The sequence below is a fragment of the Thermobia domestica genome, chromosome 8, assembly GCF_964235325.1.
Source record: "Thermobia domestica chromosome 8, izTheDome1.hap1.1, whole genome shotgun sequence".
Lineage (NCBI taxonomy): Eukaryota > Metazoa > Arthropoda > Insecta > Zygentoma > Lepismatidae > Thermobia > Thermobia domestica.
This window is the reverse complement of record NC_137461.1, coordinates 227,890,873-227,911,626: the sequence shown is the minus strand read 5'-3', so window position 1 is coordinate 227,911,626 and position 20,754 is coordinate 227,890,873. Positions and strand designations below refer to the sequence as shown.

Below are 20,754 nucleotides of genomic sequence, written 5' to 3'. Positions count from 1 at the left end.
CTGGAAATACTGATGTAATAGTTTTACATTAAAGTTAATAATAATTTAATCATCATTAAGGTAATCATAGTCCAAAATTAGTTGATTCTCTCTCTCTCTCTCGCCATATATATTAAAAATTACTTCAAGTACAATTTGAACATTAGTAGGCACGTGAAACATTTGAGACTTCAAGATACGCTAATATGTTAAAAAAAAAAAAACCTCACAAATATGTATCGAAATTTAGATATATGTGATGCGATTTCAGTAAGTGGCACTCTAAACGCAAATTAATTCAACAAAAATCACTTATGATTTTATACGTATTCTTTGTGCAAACAAGCAGTATTTAACAAGAAAATATTTGATTGAAATATATTGGAGTTTTTTTTTTTGGATCAAAGGCCATTTTTGAACTGCCTCTAAATCGATTTTTCTTTATTTACGGAATAAGCATATCGTTCTGAGTTAAGTGATAGTTTGTGTTTGGCTACATTATATGTAGTTCTCTAGATATAAGGTCTACAAGAAAATTTTTACCTGAAATATATTATCTTTCGACCCAATAAAAATAAAAGAAAACATTGCCGATCATTGTTAATTTTCTACATGTACGTGAGTAGTTTCGGGTTTGATTCCCGATGTACACATTTAGTTTGGATTCCATATTAAACTGCATGTTCCGTCTAGTACTCTCAATGATGAAAACAACACTTAATCTGCAATAAATTAAGCACCTATATAAGTTTTTCCTTTAAAATGTTCGGTGTACGATTTCACTATATTCCAAAGGAATACTGCAGAACGCACATACGTCTTCATTTGATTTAGTTGCACGTCACAACAGTATTCTGACACATTTACAGAGGAACAATTTTGTAATAGGCATATAGGCCAATGTGATCATTAGTTATAGCAAGATACCAGTTGTTGGTATGGCTTTAGAGGAAATCTTGAACATGATTAACTCTGTGGTAGTACTGAACCAAATGAAGATATAAACACCATTGCCACAAATACGTACTATAAAAGAACGAAATCCCTGTTATTACCTTCTGCGAAACCAATTCTCCTTGCTAAAGAACTTCATCACTACCGACGTATATTATGTCGGTCAACTATTTTCATGTCAAAACACAACACATACACGGATTCCGGACACGCACACCATCCGACACACTTGACACAACAGCAAGCAAACACTGAGTAGATGGCACTGAACGCAAGGTAAATGACCAAAGAACCTGCAACAAACGAAGCGAAACCTGGGAAGGGAAGTCCACACCGCGCCGAAGGAATCTGCCACGGGAAGTGCTATGATCGAGCTTGTTATGCAACTCTCATGGACCGAAATTTGAATAGATGATAAGAGAAGTAGGATTCATAGTATTCACCAACTATCAACCTATTTTTCTGGCATTTTCGCAGAAGAAAACAAGCCAGATATCCATCTAATTCAGCTATAGTGAAACTTTTCAATTGCTCAAAAAAGTTTCTATCAAACGACCTTGGCATGATAAATAAACGACTGCAATTCCCAATTAAAAATATCCAACGAAGCATAGAAAAGCTGCTCTCACCTTCCACAGTATTCCACATCTCTTAACATCTATAGCTGAAAGAAGTTCAGGGCAGGAACTGAAGTTACATGGAATTCAAATAGTACTCATGCAATAATCAAGGACATCATCTTGGGATTTACTGTTCGTTTGTTTATTGAAGTAAAAAGTTTGTTTCCAGTGCCGCGGCTATATGAGACGTAGACCTACAGTTTAATGTGGAATTCGAACCACCTTAATGTATCCAATGCTCTCCCAGCGGAAATCAAACCTGGGTCTCCGTGCATCAAGAGACACACGAGGTAGCAAGTAGACCGCCAAGGAGTCCACTTTCCGTCATTTTTATCTATAAGATCTCTAACTGAACTCCTTTGAGAGCTCAAAAAATTCATGTCTAGATATCGTAAATAGCTCTTATAATGTAAATAGAAAGTGTTAAGTTGTCAATGTACGTAAGTGTACCATAGAAACATCTCTTTTTCTCACAACTTTGGTAACTGAACTATCCGAAACCAGAATGAACTAATTACATTTTCGCCGATTTAAGCATGAAATCACTTGAGCTACGGCAATCCCTCACCGAATCTTATGCCACAACAAAGTAAGTGTAGAAACTGACGCAACGGTCACGTGAAGGCGATTTCTCAATGTTTCAAAAAAAAAAAAAAAAAAAAAATCATGAAAAAAGCAGTTAGTTCACTGTTGTTTTCAGACAAGCTCAATTGGTCTTGATTCGTTTTTGCTCTGACCGCCCTATATAAAAGTCTTATTCAATTTGGAGTAAGTGATGACTTTTAATATAAGGAGGTACGTAAAATTTAAAAGAAGCATAATTCATACATACACTTCGTGAATGATAATAAAAACCATTTCTCCGAGAGAGAATTTGTATTGCCCTTTTTCCGAGAATCACTATTGCTTATACCGCCAAGAACGAAATCTTGCAGTTGCGTTCGTTGTTTAATTAACAGGAGTTGGAATTTTAGTTAATAAATACTAAATTCTATAATTTATTATTTGATATAGTTACCTATAATTGTAATTAAAGATAACTTAAATCTAGAGGTACCCACTAGAATGGAAACATATCGTTAACTGTACGCGGAATATACAGTATATATTGAATGCCGCTGTTAAATATGATACATGAATAAATTGTGTTCCAAGTACAATAGTTTTAATTTATTTGTTAACCATAGTAATCTTTGGGTAGTTCTGGGCCAGGGACGGGTCCAGGGGGGATCGAGGCGATTGCCCCCCCCCCAGAAGAGGAAACTTTCTTATTTTATATATATAAATAAAGCTCATCCCAAAGTTTGGAGCCCTTAAAAGTAGCAGTATGACAACCCATCGCCCCCCAGAAGTTGGTCCTGGATCCGCCCCTGTCATATAATCGACTGGGGTGTCTGTTTCAAAATTGGGAAAGTTGCCCCAGTGAAATCGAAGCAAAGTTGCCTCACTTTATAACATTAAAGGTTTAAGATTTCTGTTCGGAACAAGCAGTTTATGACGCGTTGCAAGGATTTGTACGTTCGTTATGTTTTAAACAATGTTTTGTTTGAATATGAAACACTAATTGTTCTGTAATAACCAGTAATTAATTGTTCACTCAGAAGCAAACGGTAAATTCCAGCAGGGGCTTAGTCTCCTGGCTGGGTTGCTGCTTTCAATGATATAATATTCTATTTATAAACTTTTTTTCTTTTCCCTCCTTACGTGATCAACATTGGACTGAATAAATTTTACATAAGCATATGTATATGACACTAGTTGGCTAGCAAGCTGTATCAAAAGATTGTGCATGGGTTGACTTTTAAGCCATTTGTGCGAGCTGAATATGTATGAGGGTTGTTCAACATACTAAAAAGTATCCTTGGAGTCCTGCGACACACTTGATTTGTCACAACTTCCTTTATCTCGTTGAAGGGCAAATCAAATATTCCTTCATTGCAAAATGAAGAGCATTTCCACTAATCCATCAGATATAATCATAGATGTACCAGTGTTGTAGCTAGGAAGTTATTATAAGGGGAGGCATTACTTTTCCAGGAAGAAGATTTTTACATATTAAAAGAAAACCATCCTCCCTCTGGTCCAGTGGCTAGTACGTGTCCCTTTGGTGCACGAATCCCGGGTTTGATTCCCTGGGTGAACGCCTTGGAAAATTTGAACGATTATGGTGGTTTGGATTTAAACTGTAGGTTCACTGCATGTCACTGCATTAATTGTGGTCGCAAGAATCCAAGTTTGAAAAAAATGAACAAATGATAGTAATATATAAGGTCCACATTTCTTTTTCTCTTTTATTTTTATCCATTGTTTACAAAGAGATTTAGAAAATATACATGGAGAATATTTGTCATTTTGTTGAAAAGTTTCTTTATAATTAGATAGATAGATAGTAGAAATTAAAGTTAGTAATATTAGTGGTACAAAAGCATAATTGTCTGTTTCTATGATGTTTATGAACACATTTTGGAAATTGTGTACTGGAGCATCTTTCCCCCACATGCATGCCGAAGATGCCCCACTTGAAGGTTTTTGTAAATGGTTTATTTTAAGTTTTTAAATTTACTGAAACAAAATTTCGAGGTATTATAAACAAGACATCAGTCTTCTAATTGATCATAAATTCAACAACCTAATCTCAATTGCAGGAGTGGAAAATGGGTAATAATGAAAAAGTGGGGCATCTTTACGCAAGTACGATTAAACACTCAACGACGGATATTGTACGTATTAGCCTATATACAAATATGTAGAACAAAGAACATGAGAAAAGAACTTTCTCGAGGATATATGGTGAGCATACAAGACCTGGACCTCGATTTCTGTGGGAGGTCATAGTTCAAGCTCATCCTAACATTGCTTGCTTTGCTGAAACATACTTTCAAGGAACAGTAGCGAGTTCTTGTATTTTTTGTTTGTTTGTTTAACGTTTCACAATTATGCTTCGAGACTAAGGCAGATAGTGATAATGAGCTTGATGACAATGATGAAATGAAGAAAATAGGAAGAAACGGGAGAATCACGGAAAAACTCACGAACACGGTGTTCGTCCGCCACAACGCCTATTTGGCGAGAAGTTCTCTTACTAGTTAGTGCTGAGTGACTGTGTTGTCATTGATGAGTAACTATAGTCCTTCAAAGTCTGAGCCGGGCTTCACGTTAATCTCTAAGTCCACGTTTCATATAGCCTCGGTTCTGAAAGGAACATTAACGATTGCAAATCAACCAAGAGGTTAAGGTTATCCCTTTGTGTCCAAGTGAGTAACGCATATATAACCTGTGAGCGTGGTCCCGGGTTCAATCACCGGGCGGGAATTCTTGCCTTGGATAAAAATTAGAGTAATGTTTAGCTCACTTCTGGTGAGAGAGGTCTCTGGTTAGATGCTGATAAAGAAGATACAGGAAAACGTAATGCTGGACACATGCAAAATTGTAAGAAACTTTCTCTAGTCCCCAGAACAAATGAAAAAAACACAGAGAATCAGTAATATTCTTGAATGGCTCGTATGGTACTATACCACCTGATGAGACGAGAATGGAGAAAAAATATTATTAATAATAATAGTAATAGTAATAAAATACTTGTAATTTACTGCATTTTGGAAGATAGCAAGTTCTCACGAAAATTGAAAAACACAACACTCATTACAAGAAAGACATCTCCAAACAACACATATAAGAGAAAAGCAAAAAGTAAAGTAGAACAAGGATATCTTTTCAGTTAATCCTTCTTGGTGACTTTTGCAGAAAATAATATTGTTAATAGAGTCTATGGAACATTGTGAGAAACTAACAAAGGCGAGGAAGAAATACTGGTTACATACAGAGTATAATTGTGAATTTAATGAGTCTTTACTCCGTTTATAGTGAGAGAATTATGAAAAGTTTTTCAACAAAACAGAAAATACCTAAATAACAAAGTTACAGAACTTTTAAGAATCACATTAAGAGTTATTACGGAGATTGATTCATTTTGAGTTCAACGTCCTTTTCAGCAGTGAGGCTAAATGAGACAAGACCTACTGATTAACGTGGAATCCGGACCACATGAGCTCCCGTCGGGAATCGAACCCGGATTCTCACGTCAAAGGCGCGTACGCTAACCGCTTAGCCACGAAGGAGCTCATGTACGGAAATAGCGTAATGAATATGGTATGAATGAAATAAAATAAATGAAACTTTTATTCTAACGACCCTCGTATATGCCCTACAGGCTAAAGAAGACTGGCAAGTGTATTATTATGAATCAATTAGTAGCTCACAGATAATGTTGTTGACCAGAAACTCACATGGTCTGCAATCGAATTTGCACTGAAGTTGAGCGCTTTACCTTTAAGCCACCGTGCTGCTGAGTGAAATCACACTACCTTATGAACTTTATGTTCCTTCATTTACAGTAATTCATAATTATGACACAAAAAGTCATATTATGATTACACAAATTATCCAATAACATTTCACAGTATTAATATTAGGTTAGCTTATATATAAAGCTGAGGTTCTCAATTCAACCCGTTTTCATTATGAGTATGTTTACATATAACTTCGCGGAGCTAGATCACGAAATTTCTCAACGAGTGACAGTGCTAATACCGTAATTGATTGTGGCTATGTTCATTTTTTTATCGCGTGATGAGAGAGGGCACGGTGGCCCCTCAGTGGTAACGCGTTTAACTTTTGTCATAAACAATATCGTGTCCGTGGGTTTCTCGGGGTACTTCCGTCTCCTCCCGCATTCTTATTCCACCAATTATTCCATTATCATTCACTTGCATTAATCATCCGTCCTCTTTAGCCTAACGGGTATAATCCTGGGACGTTCAACTGAAAGATGTCATTTCATTTTCTTCTTCCTTAACGTCGTGACTGATTTGAAGAAAAATATTTGTTTACATATGTTTCATATGCCGACCTATTTTTATTGAAAGTTTGTTCTATCTTTAGTTCAGGTACATACTTAAACTACTCGGATAACGAAGAAGTGCAAAAATAAAGCAAACTTAAAAAAAGGTATTAAGCGACTTTTAAAAAGCTTAAGGAGCACGTGGCTTTAAAATAAAGTTTAAAAACTTTTATAAAAAATATTAACAGACTTCAATAAATGTTAAAAAATAGAAAATAATTTTAAAAGCGTTAAAAAGAAGAAAACAATTTTTAAAAGGATCTCTCTCTAACTACTAAGTCTTTGTTACTACAATATTATTAATACAAAAGTTTAAAGTCTATGCAAAGCTAAGCAAACTAATGTCTGATAGAATTACAATTGAAAACATAATTTTTGTATTAAGCAATAATTCGTTTGGCTTGGCACAAACTTTAAGTATTTTATGCGTATCTCATCTTTTCAATAATAATAATAATAATAATAATAATAATAATAATAATAATAATAATAATAATAATAATAATAATAATAATAATAATAATAATAATAATAATAATAATAAAATATAGTTTAAGATTTAAGCTGAATTTTGGGCTGTAATTCATTAACCACGTTGTGTATTGCCATTTTTGCTAGTGTCATCATAGTAACAACCTTGACGAGGATATACTACAGAACCAGTTTTATCTTAAAACTTGATGAGTGTATACTACAGAATCAGTTTTATCTCTTAAAACTTGATGACTGTATACTACAGAATCAGCTTCATCTCTTAAAACTTGATGACTGTATACTACAGAATCAGCTTCATCTCTTAAAACTTGATGACTGTATACTACAGAATCAGCTTCATCTCTTAAAACTTGATGACTGTATACTACAGAATCAGCTTCATCTCTTAAAGCTTAATGAGTGTATACTACAGAATCAGCTTCATCTCTTAAAATTTGATGAGTGTATACTACAGAATCAGTTTTATCTCTTAAAGCTTAATGAGTGTATACTACAGAATCAGTTTTATCTCTTAAAGCTTAATGAGTGTATACTACAGAATCAGCTTCATCTCTTAAAGCTTAATGAGTGTATACTACAGAATCAGATTTATCTCTTAAAGCTTGATGAGTGTATACTACAGAATCAGATTTATCTCTTAAAGCTTAATGAGTGTATACTACAGAATCAGATTTATCTCTTAAAGCTTAATGAGTGTATACTACAGAATCAGTTTTATCTCTTAAAGCTTAATGAGTGTATACTACAGAATCAGTTTTATCTCTTAAAGCTTAATGAGTGTATACTACAGAATCAGTTCTATCTCTTAAAGCTTAATGAGTGTATACTACAGAATCAGTTTTATCTCTTAAAGCTTAATGAGTATATACTACAGAATCAGTTTTATCTCTTAAAACTTGATGAATGTATACTACAGAATCAGTTTTATCTCTTAAAGCTTGATGAGTGTATACTACAGAATCAGATTTATCTCTTAAAGCTTAATGAGTGTATCCTACAAAATCAGTTTTATCTCTTAAAGCTTAATGAGTGTATACTACAGAATCAGTTTTATCTCTTAAAGCTTAATGAGTGTATACTACAGAATCAGATTTATCTCTTAAAGCTTAATGAGTGTATACTACAGAATCAGATTTATCTCTTAAAGCTTAATGAGTGTATACTACAGAATCAGATTTATCTCTTAAAGCTTAATGAGTGTATACTACAGAATCAGATTTATCTCTTAAAGCTTAATGAGTGTATACTACAGAATCAGATTTATCTCTTAAAGCTTAATGAGTGTATACTACAGAATCAGTTTTATCTCTTAAAGCTTAATGAGTGTATACTACAGAATCAGTTTTATCTCTTAAAGCTTAATGAGTGTATACTACAGAATCAGTTTTATCTCTTAAAGCTTAATGAGTGTATACTTCAGAATCAGTTTTATCTCTTAAAGCTTAATGAGTGTATACTTCAGAATCAGTTTTATCTCTTAAAGTTTAATGAGCGTATACTACAGAATCAGTTTTGTCTTAAAACTTGATAAGGGTGTACTACAGAATCAGTGGGGTGGCATCGGTATGGTACATCAACTTTTAGCTTTACAAAATAAATCATATTTCTGGATTTATTCGGAAACTACACATGAGAAATTATATTCACCCATGTTATTTTATTAAATCGAGTGAGATTTATTGATTATTATGTGTATCAACCTTGGGCATTATTCCACGATATACACCGATAATATAGTAAAATTTGTAGATATTACGAAATTAATCCTTATGGCACCCTGACGCTTAAGACCTCGAAATCAGATAAGCCTTCATTAAAAATATTTCTGAAAAAATATATGCAAATAATCTACGTGAAACAATCGATTGTATAAAAGAAAAGAAAAGAAAAGAAAAACTATGATAACAGAATCGCAAGACCATCATCGTGAAGTTTTCTCTCGTAAGAGAAACTCCAATAAAGAAAACTTCCATCGTCAGCAAGATCTCAAGAACGTTTTTATTTATGCAAAGTGAACACACTCATATGCAGAACAATTCATAACGTGAAACAGCACTTGACTATAAATTCTTGGAAATGAGGCTGAGCAAAAGCGAAAAAAAAAAATGAGCACCTGATATTGTATTATCAGACACGAACTCTCATCGGCCGACTTGAAATGCAACTACAAAGTAATAAAAACAGCTATAAATGCAAATTGAGAAGTTTTTGACACTGACGACAATATTACTACAAAACTGGAACAGAAGAACCAACACTGAAGATTAAAAGTTGGGCAAAAATTGCCACAAGCTTTTCAAATTCAACGATTAAAGCTAGTTTTTTCTTAATAATAATAATAATAATAAAACTAGTGAAAGAAATTTTCAATGTCGAAGATACGGGAAGATACTCGTACAATATTTTTCATAAAGAAAAACTATTCTCTCCTAATTTCGGATTGTATTTTTTCTAGGTTATTTCAACATATGATAAATGGAAGCTTTCTAAAGGAGTACGCAGTGTCATATTATGCTCTTTAGGATGAAGGACACTCGGTCGGAAAAGCGTAAAAAGCTTTTTCAGCCTAGCCATTCTGAGTGAGGGTTTCCTGGGTTTTCCTCATTCACACTAGGCAAATGCCGGAATGGTACCTAACATGTAAGTCCCAGGCCGCTTCCTCAATCTTCTTCCTACCCTTTCTTCGGTTAGTGTAATCTCCGAGGGACGTCATCCTTCATATGTGACGGGCTAACATGGCCATAGATGCCGAAAGCCCAGAAATCTAATCCCTATTCCTAATTCTAATCCTAGGCTACACGAGACGGATAATCGAAGTGAATAATTATGAAACAGCTTGTGGTATGAGAATGTGGAAGGAAACGTGAGAACTCAAGAACACCCACATACACGATGTTGACCACCACGAACTCACTTGGCTTGGAATCGAACCAGAGACCAAAGGTGAGCAATGGCTTCCAGTGTGATTCAAGTTGAGTTACAAAAGGATTAAACAGACATGATTAACAGGCAAAAACCGCATTCGTGCTTCAGTATGGATTAATAAACATGCTCCATCTTGCAAGCAAGAACAAGTAGGACCTCACTGGCCCAGTGACTCACATGAACTCAAAAAATTTATGAGAAAACCAGAAGAGATGTTAATATCTGAAAGTATCTGAAAGTAGACTTTTGCTACAGGAGATACATTGATTATCATCACAAGTCTCAAGTGGGACCGAATTAAGCAATGATATTATATAATTGCTTCTTTGTGTGTCGCAAGTTTTTGTTTGAGATATCACTCATCTAATGTTCTCATTTGAAAGTTTTGAGTTTTTAGTGGGTCATTGTGATCTTGGATTTTTTTGCTTTGTAGATGTCATGTTTTGTTACAGTTAAAAATTATATTTCGAAAAGAAATTCAGTACTTATAGGCTAATATCGATATAGGCTTTCCTCGAAGTAAAGGAAAGCAATCAATTCTGCATATTAATACTAAAGTTTTCCTTATTTCTGATAACAAAAAAAGTTATTTTTTATAATATCCTGGTTAAATATGCATAATTACTTGAATGAACTGTTGGGTGAAAAGAAACACGTTAACCAGAGTAGATTAATTATGTAACATAAAGCATGCAACTATTCTATACGATCAGTAAGAATGTTCATTACATTATTGCGGTTAAAGAGTTAGGACCCCTAAAACAAGGGTTATATCTAAAAACTACAACCCATGTAGAGATAAAGAAAGAGGAAGCCAGTAAATTTTTGTATCACTTCTATGGCTACTATTTTTTAAAGAGGGACATATTAATATACAATTTCTTTGTCGGATTGAATAAAGAGTTTTACAAAGGACGAGTTACAAAATATAATTCACAATTGTGGCATGTCTCGCTCGTTTGATATTTGTCCTAGAGGGAAAGGAAAGATGTGAAAAGAGGGGTGAAGGTTGCAAGGACATCCATATCTCGGAAGCCCTAAGGATTATAGACATGAAATTTGATGTTTGTACTTTTCATTTAAAATAATTACACACTTGCTTAGCTTTGTTTTAATATTTTACCTAGAATAGAAGCAAAAGGATTCAAAGTATTTCCTTAAGTAGGCGATACGAAACGCTCGAATTTTGTACGAGACATCGAGTTCAGAATGCGACACATTGCCCACAGTAACACTGGGGGGCATTTTCTAGTTTCCTGTAAAATTCAACATCATCATCATCATCATAGGTATTCTGCCTTTATTGGCAGGTCACTTGCCGCAGCTGAGAAGCTTCCATGCTCCACGATCCTCCGCTAACCTTTTCGTCTTCGCGTATGATCTTTCTGTTTTAATATCATCCATTAATTGTAGTCTCCTTCGCCCCCTCCCTCTCTTTCCCGCCACCATACCCTCTAGGACGTCCCTCATGATACAATCTCTTCTTAGGCAATGTCCCAACCAGTTTCTCTTCCTCTTCCTAATAATATCTAAAAGTGTTCTTTTCTCACCCACCATTTCTAACACTCTCTCATTCGTTTTCCGCTCGACCCAACTAACTCTTTCCATTCTTCTCCACACCCACATTTCGAAGGCTTCCAGTCGATTTTCGTCACCCTTACGCAATGTCCACGTTTCCGCCCCATACAGCACAACACTCCACACGAAGCATTTTATGAGTCTTTTTCTCAACTCTTTGTTCGAGGTCCCACAAAACAGACTTTTCTTTCTTTTAAAGGCTTCTTTCGCCATTCCTATCCTTGCTTTTATTTCACGTTCGCATTTCATGTCATTACTAAGAACACTACCCAGGTATCGAAAACTATTCACTTGTTCTATTTTCTCCCCTCCTATTTTTATATTTGACACAGACCCCTTCGTTCCAATCACCATGGCTTTTGTCTTTCTAACATTTATTTTCATCCCATATTCTTCAAAGCCCCTTCTCATTTTTTCTAACATTTTATTGATTTTCTTTTCAGAATCTGCAACAAGGGCCATATCGTCTGCAAATCTTATGCATCTAATCATTCTACCTCCTACCGAAATGCCATCATCATCATGTAGGCTCTTTTTTACTATCTCTTCTAGATAGACATTAAATAGTGTTGGCGAGAGGCAGCATCCTTGTCGAACTCCCCTTCCAATTGTACTCTCTTCCGTCAGTTCTTCCCCTATTCTAACACTTACTTGTTGGTTCATGTATAAGTTTCTTATGAGTCTTCTATCTTTCCATTCCAACCCTATCTTTGTTAGAACTCCCAACAACAATTCCCAATTCACGCGGTCAAAAGCCTTTCTAAAAATATTATACTTAGATGAAACAGAAACATAACAATTACTGTGAGTTATCAATTAGTAGTAGCAAATACATTATATATATACAGGGTGGGCCATTTTAATTAATCCACGGAAATATCTGAAAAATGATAAAACATAGAAGAAATTTTTGAAGTACACGTTATATATTGCTAAGGGGGAAAACCAATTCCGTCAAAAGTACCCCTCTCCGCCCCCCCTAAATGGGGGTAACGGGGGGTAACTTTGAAATGTCAAATGGGAAGATGGGTCGAGTAATACCTCGTTCGAAAGGTCTTGGAAAACTAAGTAACGCTGTACCAAAAGATGTCTCATATTGTGCACCAGTTTCAAAATGGCCGCCATGATATGGTTCGGAAACTCCAGTACTCGTAGTATGAAAACCATGGAAGGTAAATGAATGGAACAAAATTGAAATAATTAAATATCATAAGGCATATCGAATGATGTAATCCCTGTAATCCTAGTGGCCTCCCTGAAGGGGTCTTGTGGGCTAACTTCAAAATTTCAATGTCCGACCGGACAACGGTTCGGGCGTACGCTTGACATACCCAATGCTGTTTGGAAGGCAGACTTCATGCATAGAGAATTAGTGCACTAAGTTAACGCGGATGGCCACAGTTACATTTTGATTAACTATTAGCATTCATGTCATATTGTGAGCTTGAGGGACGAAACGGTGTGTACGTATATCCCCGAAATGCTTTCTGAATAACCAGCACGCATTGCATAAAAGTTTCTCTTTTTTTAGTCACTACAGCGTCATCCTTACAAACAAATGTTTCAACCACACCATACCTATTTGTAAGGTTAGGCTTAATTTACGAATTAAAGTAGAGTTCTCGTTTGAACTTTCACTTTACTTTCCATCCCACTCACATACAGAGCGCAGGGAGAGATTATTTTGCAGGACTTGGATTTCTCTCTATACATTATGGCAATTTTACTCTAATATTTTTATCTCTGTTGTATTATTCTCGAGCCTTGGAACGCCTCCGTGGTTTTCCTATTTAATTTTCGTTATTTTCATTTATGTCTAACCGTATTCATACTATGGGCACTAGACGTTTTCTTAGACACAGTCAACATATCTTTGCGATCATTTTGAAAACGGTGTCTCATGTCGAAAATTTTCTTACAGAAGCTGTTTGATATTAATTTGTCTATGTAACGTGATGTTACTCGCTTCAAGCTGCTATTTGAAATTTTCAAGTTGGCCCCGGATACCTTTCAGTTGGCCCTTGGAGTCACCCCGACAACACCTCTCGATGTGCCTTACTCCAGTTTTTCTTTTGTTGATTTATCTCCAATCGCTTTCATACTACGGGTACTAAACCTTTTCTCTGACACGGATACTATGTTTCGGCGGCCTTTTGAGAACACTGCCATTTCACATCAATCGTTTTCTCCTGCAATATGTTAGATTTTGCAAGATTTATCGAACGAGGTACCACTCGACTCATGTTACTATTTGAAATTTTGAAGTTAGCCCCCAAGACCCCTTTAGGGAGGCCACTGGGATCACAGGGACCACACCGTTCGATATGCCCTATGATATTTAATTATTTCAATTTTGTTCCATTCATTTACCTTCCATGGTTTTCACACTACGGGTACTGGAGTTTCCGAACCATATTATGGCGGCCATTTTGAAACCGGTGCAGAATATGGAACACCTTTTGGTACAGCGTTACTTAGTTTTCCAAGACCTTTCGAACGAGGTATTACTCGACCCATGTTCCCATTTGACATTTCAAAGTTACCCCCCGTTACCCCCATTTAGGGGGGGCGGGGAGGGGTACTTTTGGCGGAATTGGTTTTCCCCCTTAGCAATATATAACGTGTACTTCAAAAATTTCTTCTATGTTTTATCATTTTTCAGATATTTCCGTGGATTAATTAAAATGGCCCATCCTGTATATTCTGACGAATATAATGTTACTTAAGGATTGAATAAAAAGGTTTTCGTAGTCTAGGAATTATTCCTAGTAGTTAGGCAGTGATTATGGAGCAGTATGTCTCTCAGCTGCGTTTAATCCGATAGAATATAATTTTGTGCGAACGTAAAAATTCATTGAAGTTTCACGAACCGAAGCATTGATAATTGTAAATTATTTGGTTAATTGATATAAATGGTAAACTCTGAAACTTTATTTCTGTATCGTACATGGTAAGATAAAATGCATCTCTAGGAATTCACAATTGTAATTATGTAAATTTCATCCTGTATATATATATATATATATATATATATATATATATATATATATATATATATATATATATATATATATATACAGTGAAACCTCTCAATAGCGGACACCAATGGGACATGAAGTTTTGTCCGTTACTGAGAGGTGTCCGTTATAGAGAGGTTACAGAAATTTAATTTCTCATAAGGGTAATTGTATGCAAATATACAGTAAATACATTATGTATGGGCGTAAATACGTAAAATTCAATATGAAAATAGTCTTATTTAGTACAATTTGAATTACTGGGAGGGATGAAGGAGAAATTCATTTCTATAAATCATAGCCTATTATTGCTGGACAATGTTTAACGAAAAAGGCATGCTTTTTCTTCTATAACGGTAATAAAACTCACTAGCAAGTGTCCTCTAAAAATCCTCAGTACGATTGCAGAAGAAACATGTGTGTGTGTGTTTGTGTGCGCGGCATCTTCGTTGACAGAATGGATGAAAAGGCAAGCTATTGGGGGTGCATATTTATTGACCCAGGCCCAATCACAAAGAATATCCTTTTACAGAAAATAAAAAAGGGAAGCCGGGAAAACTCCAACCCAGATTTGTTCCAGTATCATGAGTAAAAGAAAAATGTTTCTTTTCCAAAAAAAAAGTAAGAGAGGCAGCATTGCTCGTTGAAAATGTTATTGTAAAACAAACAATGTTTGTTTTGTTATCTATGAAATTGTCGGTAAAGATGCAAAGTCCAGAGGAAAAGCATTAAATTTGTTAGGGAAGGGAAGATCTTTCGCATAGAATTCCTGGCCTTACGACTAACCTTGCATGAGTGTTATTGCTTATTGAAAATTTTCTAGGATTTCTGCTAGAAAGCAGTTTATTGCGGAAAAATTACAAGTTCAGCTGTTCTGTTTGATGGTTCACCAGGTTTGGACTCGAGAGATACACTTATGGGGAAAAGACTTTTCTGTATACTGTAATATATCGCAGAACAATTCCTGTCCGTTATGAAGAGGTTATTCAAACATTTGGGGAGAAAAGGACTGTCCGCGTCCGTATCTGAGAGTGTCCGTAAAAGGGAGGGTTTTGTTCCGTAAGAGAGCATATATTTTTGCCGGGACAAAAAAATCTGTCCGTATTATAGAGGTGTCCGTTAAGGGAGGTTTCACTGTATATATATATATATATATATATATATATATATATATATATATATATATATATATATATATATATATATATATATATATAAGCCCATTCTAAATTTCTTGTTTTATGGTTTCTCATCATTCTGTGTCATTCTTACAATACGAGCTCGCATAAGCTTGGATGCACTTTAATATGAAATAAAACGTCGTTGACAATGAACTAACTACAAATTATATCTGAAAGAGAGAGGAGACAAAAAGAAATATTATAAGGCTAAGTTTAGTTACGAAGGTCAATGAACGAAATATAGAAGACAGCTAAAGATGATTGAATCATAATAAAAACAGTCATGTTTACGTAACGGTCGTAATTAATTTTTTCCCTTGCCTAAAGTTTAATAATAGTGCGAATACTCCTCTTACTCGTAACTCGGCTCTTTATGTGATCACAAGAACGTCAGCTTTATTGGAGTCTATACCTTATGACTCATAAAAACAATGAATGAGGAAAGCAATTTTCTTTTCACCAGCTAAAACACACGGAACCAATTCCTCAGCATTTAATTGAACCCACAAAACGTCCAACCGTAGCCACGTTATGTAAAAATTTATAGCATCTGCATTACGATTTCTATGTCTTCGTAATTTAATTCTCAGCATTTTTTTCTATTATTCTACAATGGAAGCATGCTTCAGGTGACATGAGTGAAATTAATAACATACATTGTAGATTTTTTGCTTGGTGAAAAAGTTTATCATGAAATGAAGTAAGTATTTCAATAAATTTCATACCGTATAACCCAGGAGTTTATCTAAACTTTAAATCATCTGCACTACAATAATATAGCTGTAATAAGGTGCCTGTACTACTCGATTACTTGAGAATATAACAAATAATTGTAATAAAAGATAGTTTATGTATTATGTTAAACCTTGAAGGTCACGTTCGCACAAAATTACATTCTATCGGATTAAACACAGGTGAGAAACATACTGCTCCATAATCACTGCCTAACTACTACGAATAATTCCTAGACTACGAAAACCATTTTATCTAATTCCACCAAATTAAGCCATACAAAAATCTATGGAACATCTATGGGAGAATGTCCTCTTGATTGTACACAATAAAAGCGTAATTCCAAGAAAATATCAACACTAGCTACAGTGTGATGTTTAGTGTTCAGATATATGTTGAAATTGCTTTTATTAAACATTATTTGAGAATTCACAACCACTTTGACTTTTAAAAAAAATCAAGTGAAAACAATCTACATGTTTGTTTGCGTTCTAGTTGAAGGTATTAATTAGATATATGATTCTGCAAGCAAGTGTTGTGATTCTGCGAGCTAGTGAATAAGGTTCATATATTATTAAGAGAGATACATTTTTAGGGAAAGTGGAATAGCAATTATTCTTGATTGCAAACTTATCATTAGGAGAAGTTTTCTTCTATCAACTTATTCATTTTGCATTTAAGACCACTACTTTTAAGTTCCTGCAGGTAAGCAGTACTTCACCAATTTCACTTTCAGATTCTCTCTAATTTCAACCTCGATTACCTTTACATTTTCCTTCGATTTCTTTCATAAGTATTTCCCTCACTTCCTTTCCTACGTAAAATAGTCCTTGTCCCTCCTTACAACCGGCCAAACAATCTCAGTCATGACTAGACATCGGAGTTTTATGCACTGAAAATTCGTGAAATATGCATGCAACTATGCTGTTAAATGTGTTAAAGTATGCACTTAATACGTACTAACAATGCGATAAAAGAGAGCATTTTCAAACTTGCAGCAAAGTTGTGACAATGTTTTGTAGGTGAACATAATAGCGAAAGTGTATTTTACCTTTCAGGGACTTCTCTTCAGAATTTATTTTTATGACAGTTACTCTATATACTGCTGTTTAAAACACACACACTCAAATTATGAGATTAAAAAAAAAAAAAAAAAAAAAAAAAAAAAAACAGTAATATGAGAACACTATCTTTAGTTTTTATTCACATTTGCATTTTAGGGTGCATTTACTTTACATGAAATGATATGAGCCTCACTTTTTTACACATTTCCACAGTACAAAAAAATCATATTTAAGCATTTACTCCTTCTGTAATTACCCTTGCAATATATTTCAAAATGCTTTCTTCATTTTTTAGTGTAACTTTGTGACATTTGTAGCCACAGGCAGATGGCCTGTTAACATCAATAAATGTTATTGGACAATATTTATAGAGAGAAGTAAGTTTGGTATCTATATTTTCTGGAAAAATTAAAATTTAACCCTTGAAGGTATTTTCTCATAACTTCAATTGTTTTGTAGTCGGAGTTTCTGGCAATAACATCCGTCAATTTCTTTTCTACAGAGCGTCCGAATTTACCAGAAGCTTACTGCAGCTCGTGCGGAATTTCATCAATTAGAACTAAGCATTCACTGAGCAGCATTCCTCGCGTCTCTTGTTTCTGAATTGATGTCGACACGCTATTACAATGTCTTTAAAATCAGATTTCTCTTAACGTCTTTGCAATTGTAAGCGTCATTGCACTGCTGATCGGTTACTAACTTGTTGGTCCTCTACAAACTAGGCATTCGTCCATCCTCCCATACAAAAAGCCGTTTTGTTCCATAGACATGTAAATGCATTGAAAATACAAACTAAAACTGAATTTTTTCCATGCTATAAGCATACATCTGAAATAAAAACTTATATAATACGCTAAATATGCTCCCAAGCACTAATATATGCACTAACCTTTGAAATATGCAACTTCAAATTTGAGCTGTATTATAGTTGTTAGACTACCAAGTTTAACAGATATGCATATAAGCAAACAAAATATGCATTTGCATAAAAATCCGATATCTAGTCATGACTCTTGAATCCTTTCTTTCCTTGTGATACATTTTACAGCATCCTTTGTTCGTTCATTCTTGAGTATTTCCCAATTATTTCATACATACATCTTAGGATTAATTTCCGTCGCTCTAAAGGCAATTAAAATTCTTAAAACTACAATCAATAAATCTCGTCTTTCAGAATTATGTAGTCGCAATTCCATTAAACTTAAATTGTTTTTGATTAAACTTGTATTAACCACTTCCTATAATATTCTTTTCAACATAAAATCCTTTAATAACGCTAAGACTTTAAAGCTAACCGGAAAGAGCATGTGATCGTGATTTACTGTACACGTGTTTTTTTATCAATACACCTCCATCCGTTATATAATACTACTACCAGATAATACAGATTTGTACAATATATGTGCTAATTGACAAGTCTTAGTCACGCCTCCTGAGAATATTCAATGAATGCTAGTAGACAAATCACAATCGTAATAACACGACAGTTATTCACCAATCGCGAAGCAGTTCAAAACAACTATCTCAGAGCAGATACTCAGCAAAACATTTAATTCACTTGCTATCACCACATATGAGAAAACCCATTTCGTTATCTTAGTCTATGCATTTTTAATTGCTTATCAAGCAATTAAAAATGAAAATATTTTAGAAATAAACCCTTAATACAAACAAGATTCTTCTGGCCACTCAGGGTCATTTACAAGGATCTCTAAACTCCCTTATCTCACTCACTGAGAAAACACTAATATTGTTATATTCTGTGCCCAGATAAGCATGGGAATGTTTAAAAGCAAACACTACTTCACTGTTTCATATTTTACTTTTCTTTCTTTCTTTCTTTCTTTGGAATAGAATCATGACAGTACATCATTTTCTTCTTATTTTCGAAGCAATCTCACTAAATATATTTTGGTATACATTTAGGAGACTCGGTTTCCATTTCCTTAAACAAAATTGTGGGTGATAATTGCTAGACAAAAAGGGTTCAGTGATTGTTCTGGTCACAAGATACAGTATCAACAATTGTTTGGTTTCACAAGGAATTGTCAAATGGAAGGTAAGCTAGAGTTTCTGGCTGTTATATAGAAATATCACTTACGTAGATAATTGCCGTGAGCCTAAAGAGATTGATGACATTATTGCAGTGGGCGGCATATGAATTGCTGTAAATATGGTTGTGAAAATCAAAAAGGAAACACGAAGTCAACATTCCATCACTCAATTTCAAAGCCCGGAGTCCAATCCAAAACATCAATTCTCGTGGTTCATCTTGAGTGGGCAGATAAATGGAAATCACAGGGTAATAGGTATGGAGGGTAAGTGATCTAGCAGCTCCTAGTGACATTGGTTCTGAATAACGTTATCTTCTAGGTTCCCCCCTCCCCCAGTACAAAAGAATCATTTTTAATTAATGCCGAATGACGAGATTTTTTAGGATTAGGGACATATTGAATACTTTATTAGCTAGCAGTATCATGTCGCATCGAAACATCATGGCGTTCCAAGTGATCAGTAGATATTTAATAATTTCCAATTGGGCAGCAACACAACTAGCAGTAATATTAACCGTACTTATTGCTTCCTGGTCGTGTGACGTTATTCATTCGATATATTCAAATGAATTCTGGCGCTAGTTGTTATTAAGTGGTAAGGTGGTTCTGCCCGTTGGAGGCCGCAGTTCAGAGAGAAGTCAAAGGAAAATGTAGTGGATGCGAATCAACTACCTAATACATATAGTTGAATGGATAAACTATGCAAAGATTCAACAATAGAATATCTTGGTGTAGGTCCACGCCGCATATAGCCTCAGTGACGGAAAGGGTAACTACTTTAGATAGAAAAAGATAATTCAGCAAGACTTTGTTGGAGTATCTTTTTTTTAACTTTGTAAACGTGTTGTAACTTGTACTGAAATTTGTCAAGCACCAAGCCAACAGCAGTTTTTTTTTTTTTTTACTTTTCTCTTTAATATTTCTTTTTTTTTTTCCGGAGCTAAATTGTGATTGTGGAAGCCAAGAGACATTGTGAACCTCTTGGGGATTTACTTCCTGAAAAAAGGAACGGAAACTTCCTTACCCGGGCTCGTTGACACTAAGTTGTGTTCGTTGGAGGGATTCTCCAAAGGGAGGCCTCCCCTATAGCTACGTTTAATAAAGGCTAGTTGACGGAACAGCCTCCCGGTGTTCTATATCAATCATGTTGGAAGTTGCTGAGGAAATTGAACACATTTTCTCCATAGCAGCACAGCAAAAGGAAAACAGTGGAAAGACTTTGAAGGTAATTTGTTGCTCAACGGGTAACGGTTGT

At 34.8% G+C, this 20,754-nt stretch overlaps 1 protein-coding gene across 9 annotated transcripts in view; it reads right to left on the bottom strand.

Annotated features, from left to right (window-relative positions):
• mtd (TLD domain-containing protein mustard) overlaps positions 1-20,754 on the bottom strand; it is a 1,050,893-nt gene that overhangs the window by 463,273 nt on the left and 566,866 nt on the right. The window contains exon 1 of one of the 9 annotated variants that reach the window (XM_081769480.1): positions 1,035-1,094. The exons of the other annotated variants lie outside the window; for them this stretch is intronic. Within the exon in view, the coding sequence (XP_081625606.1) occupies positions 1,035-1,072 (38 nt within the window). The 5' untranslated portion in view covers positions 1,073-1,094. Of the gene's footprint in view, positions 1-1,034; positions 1,095-20,754 lie in introns of those variants that run through there. 9 annotated transcript variants of the gene reach the window in all.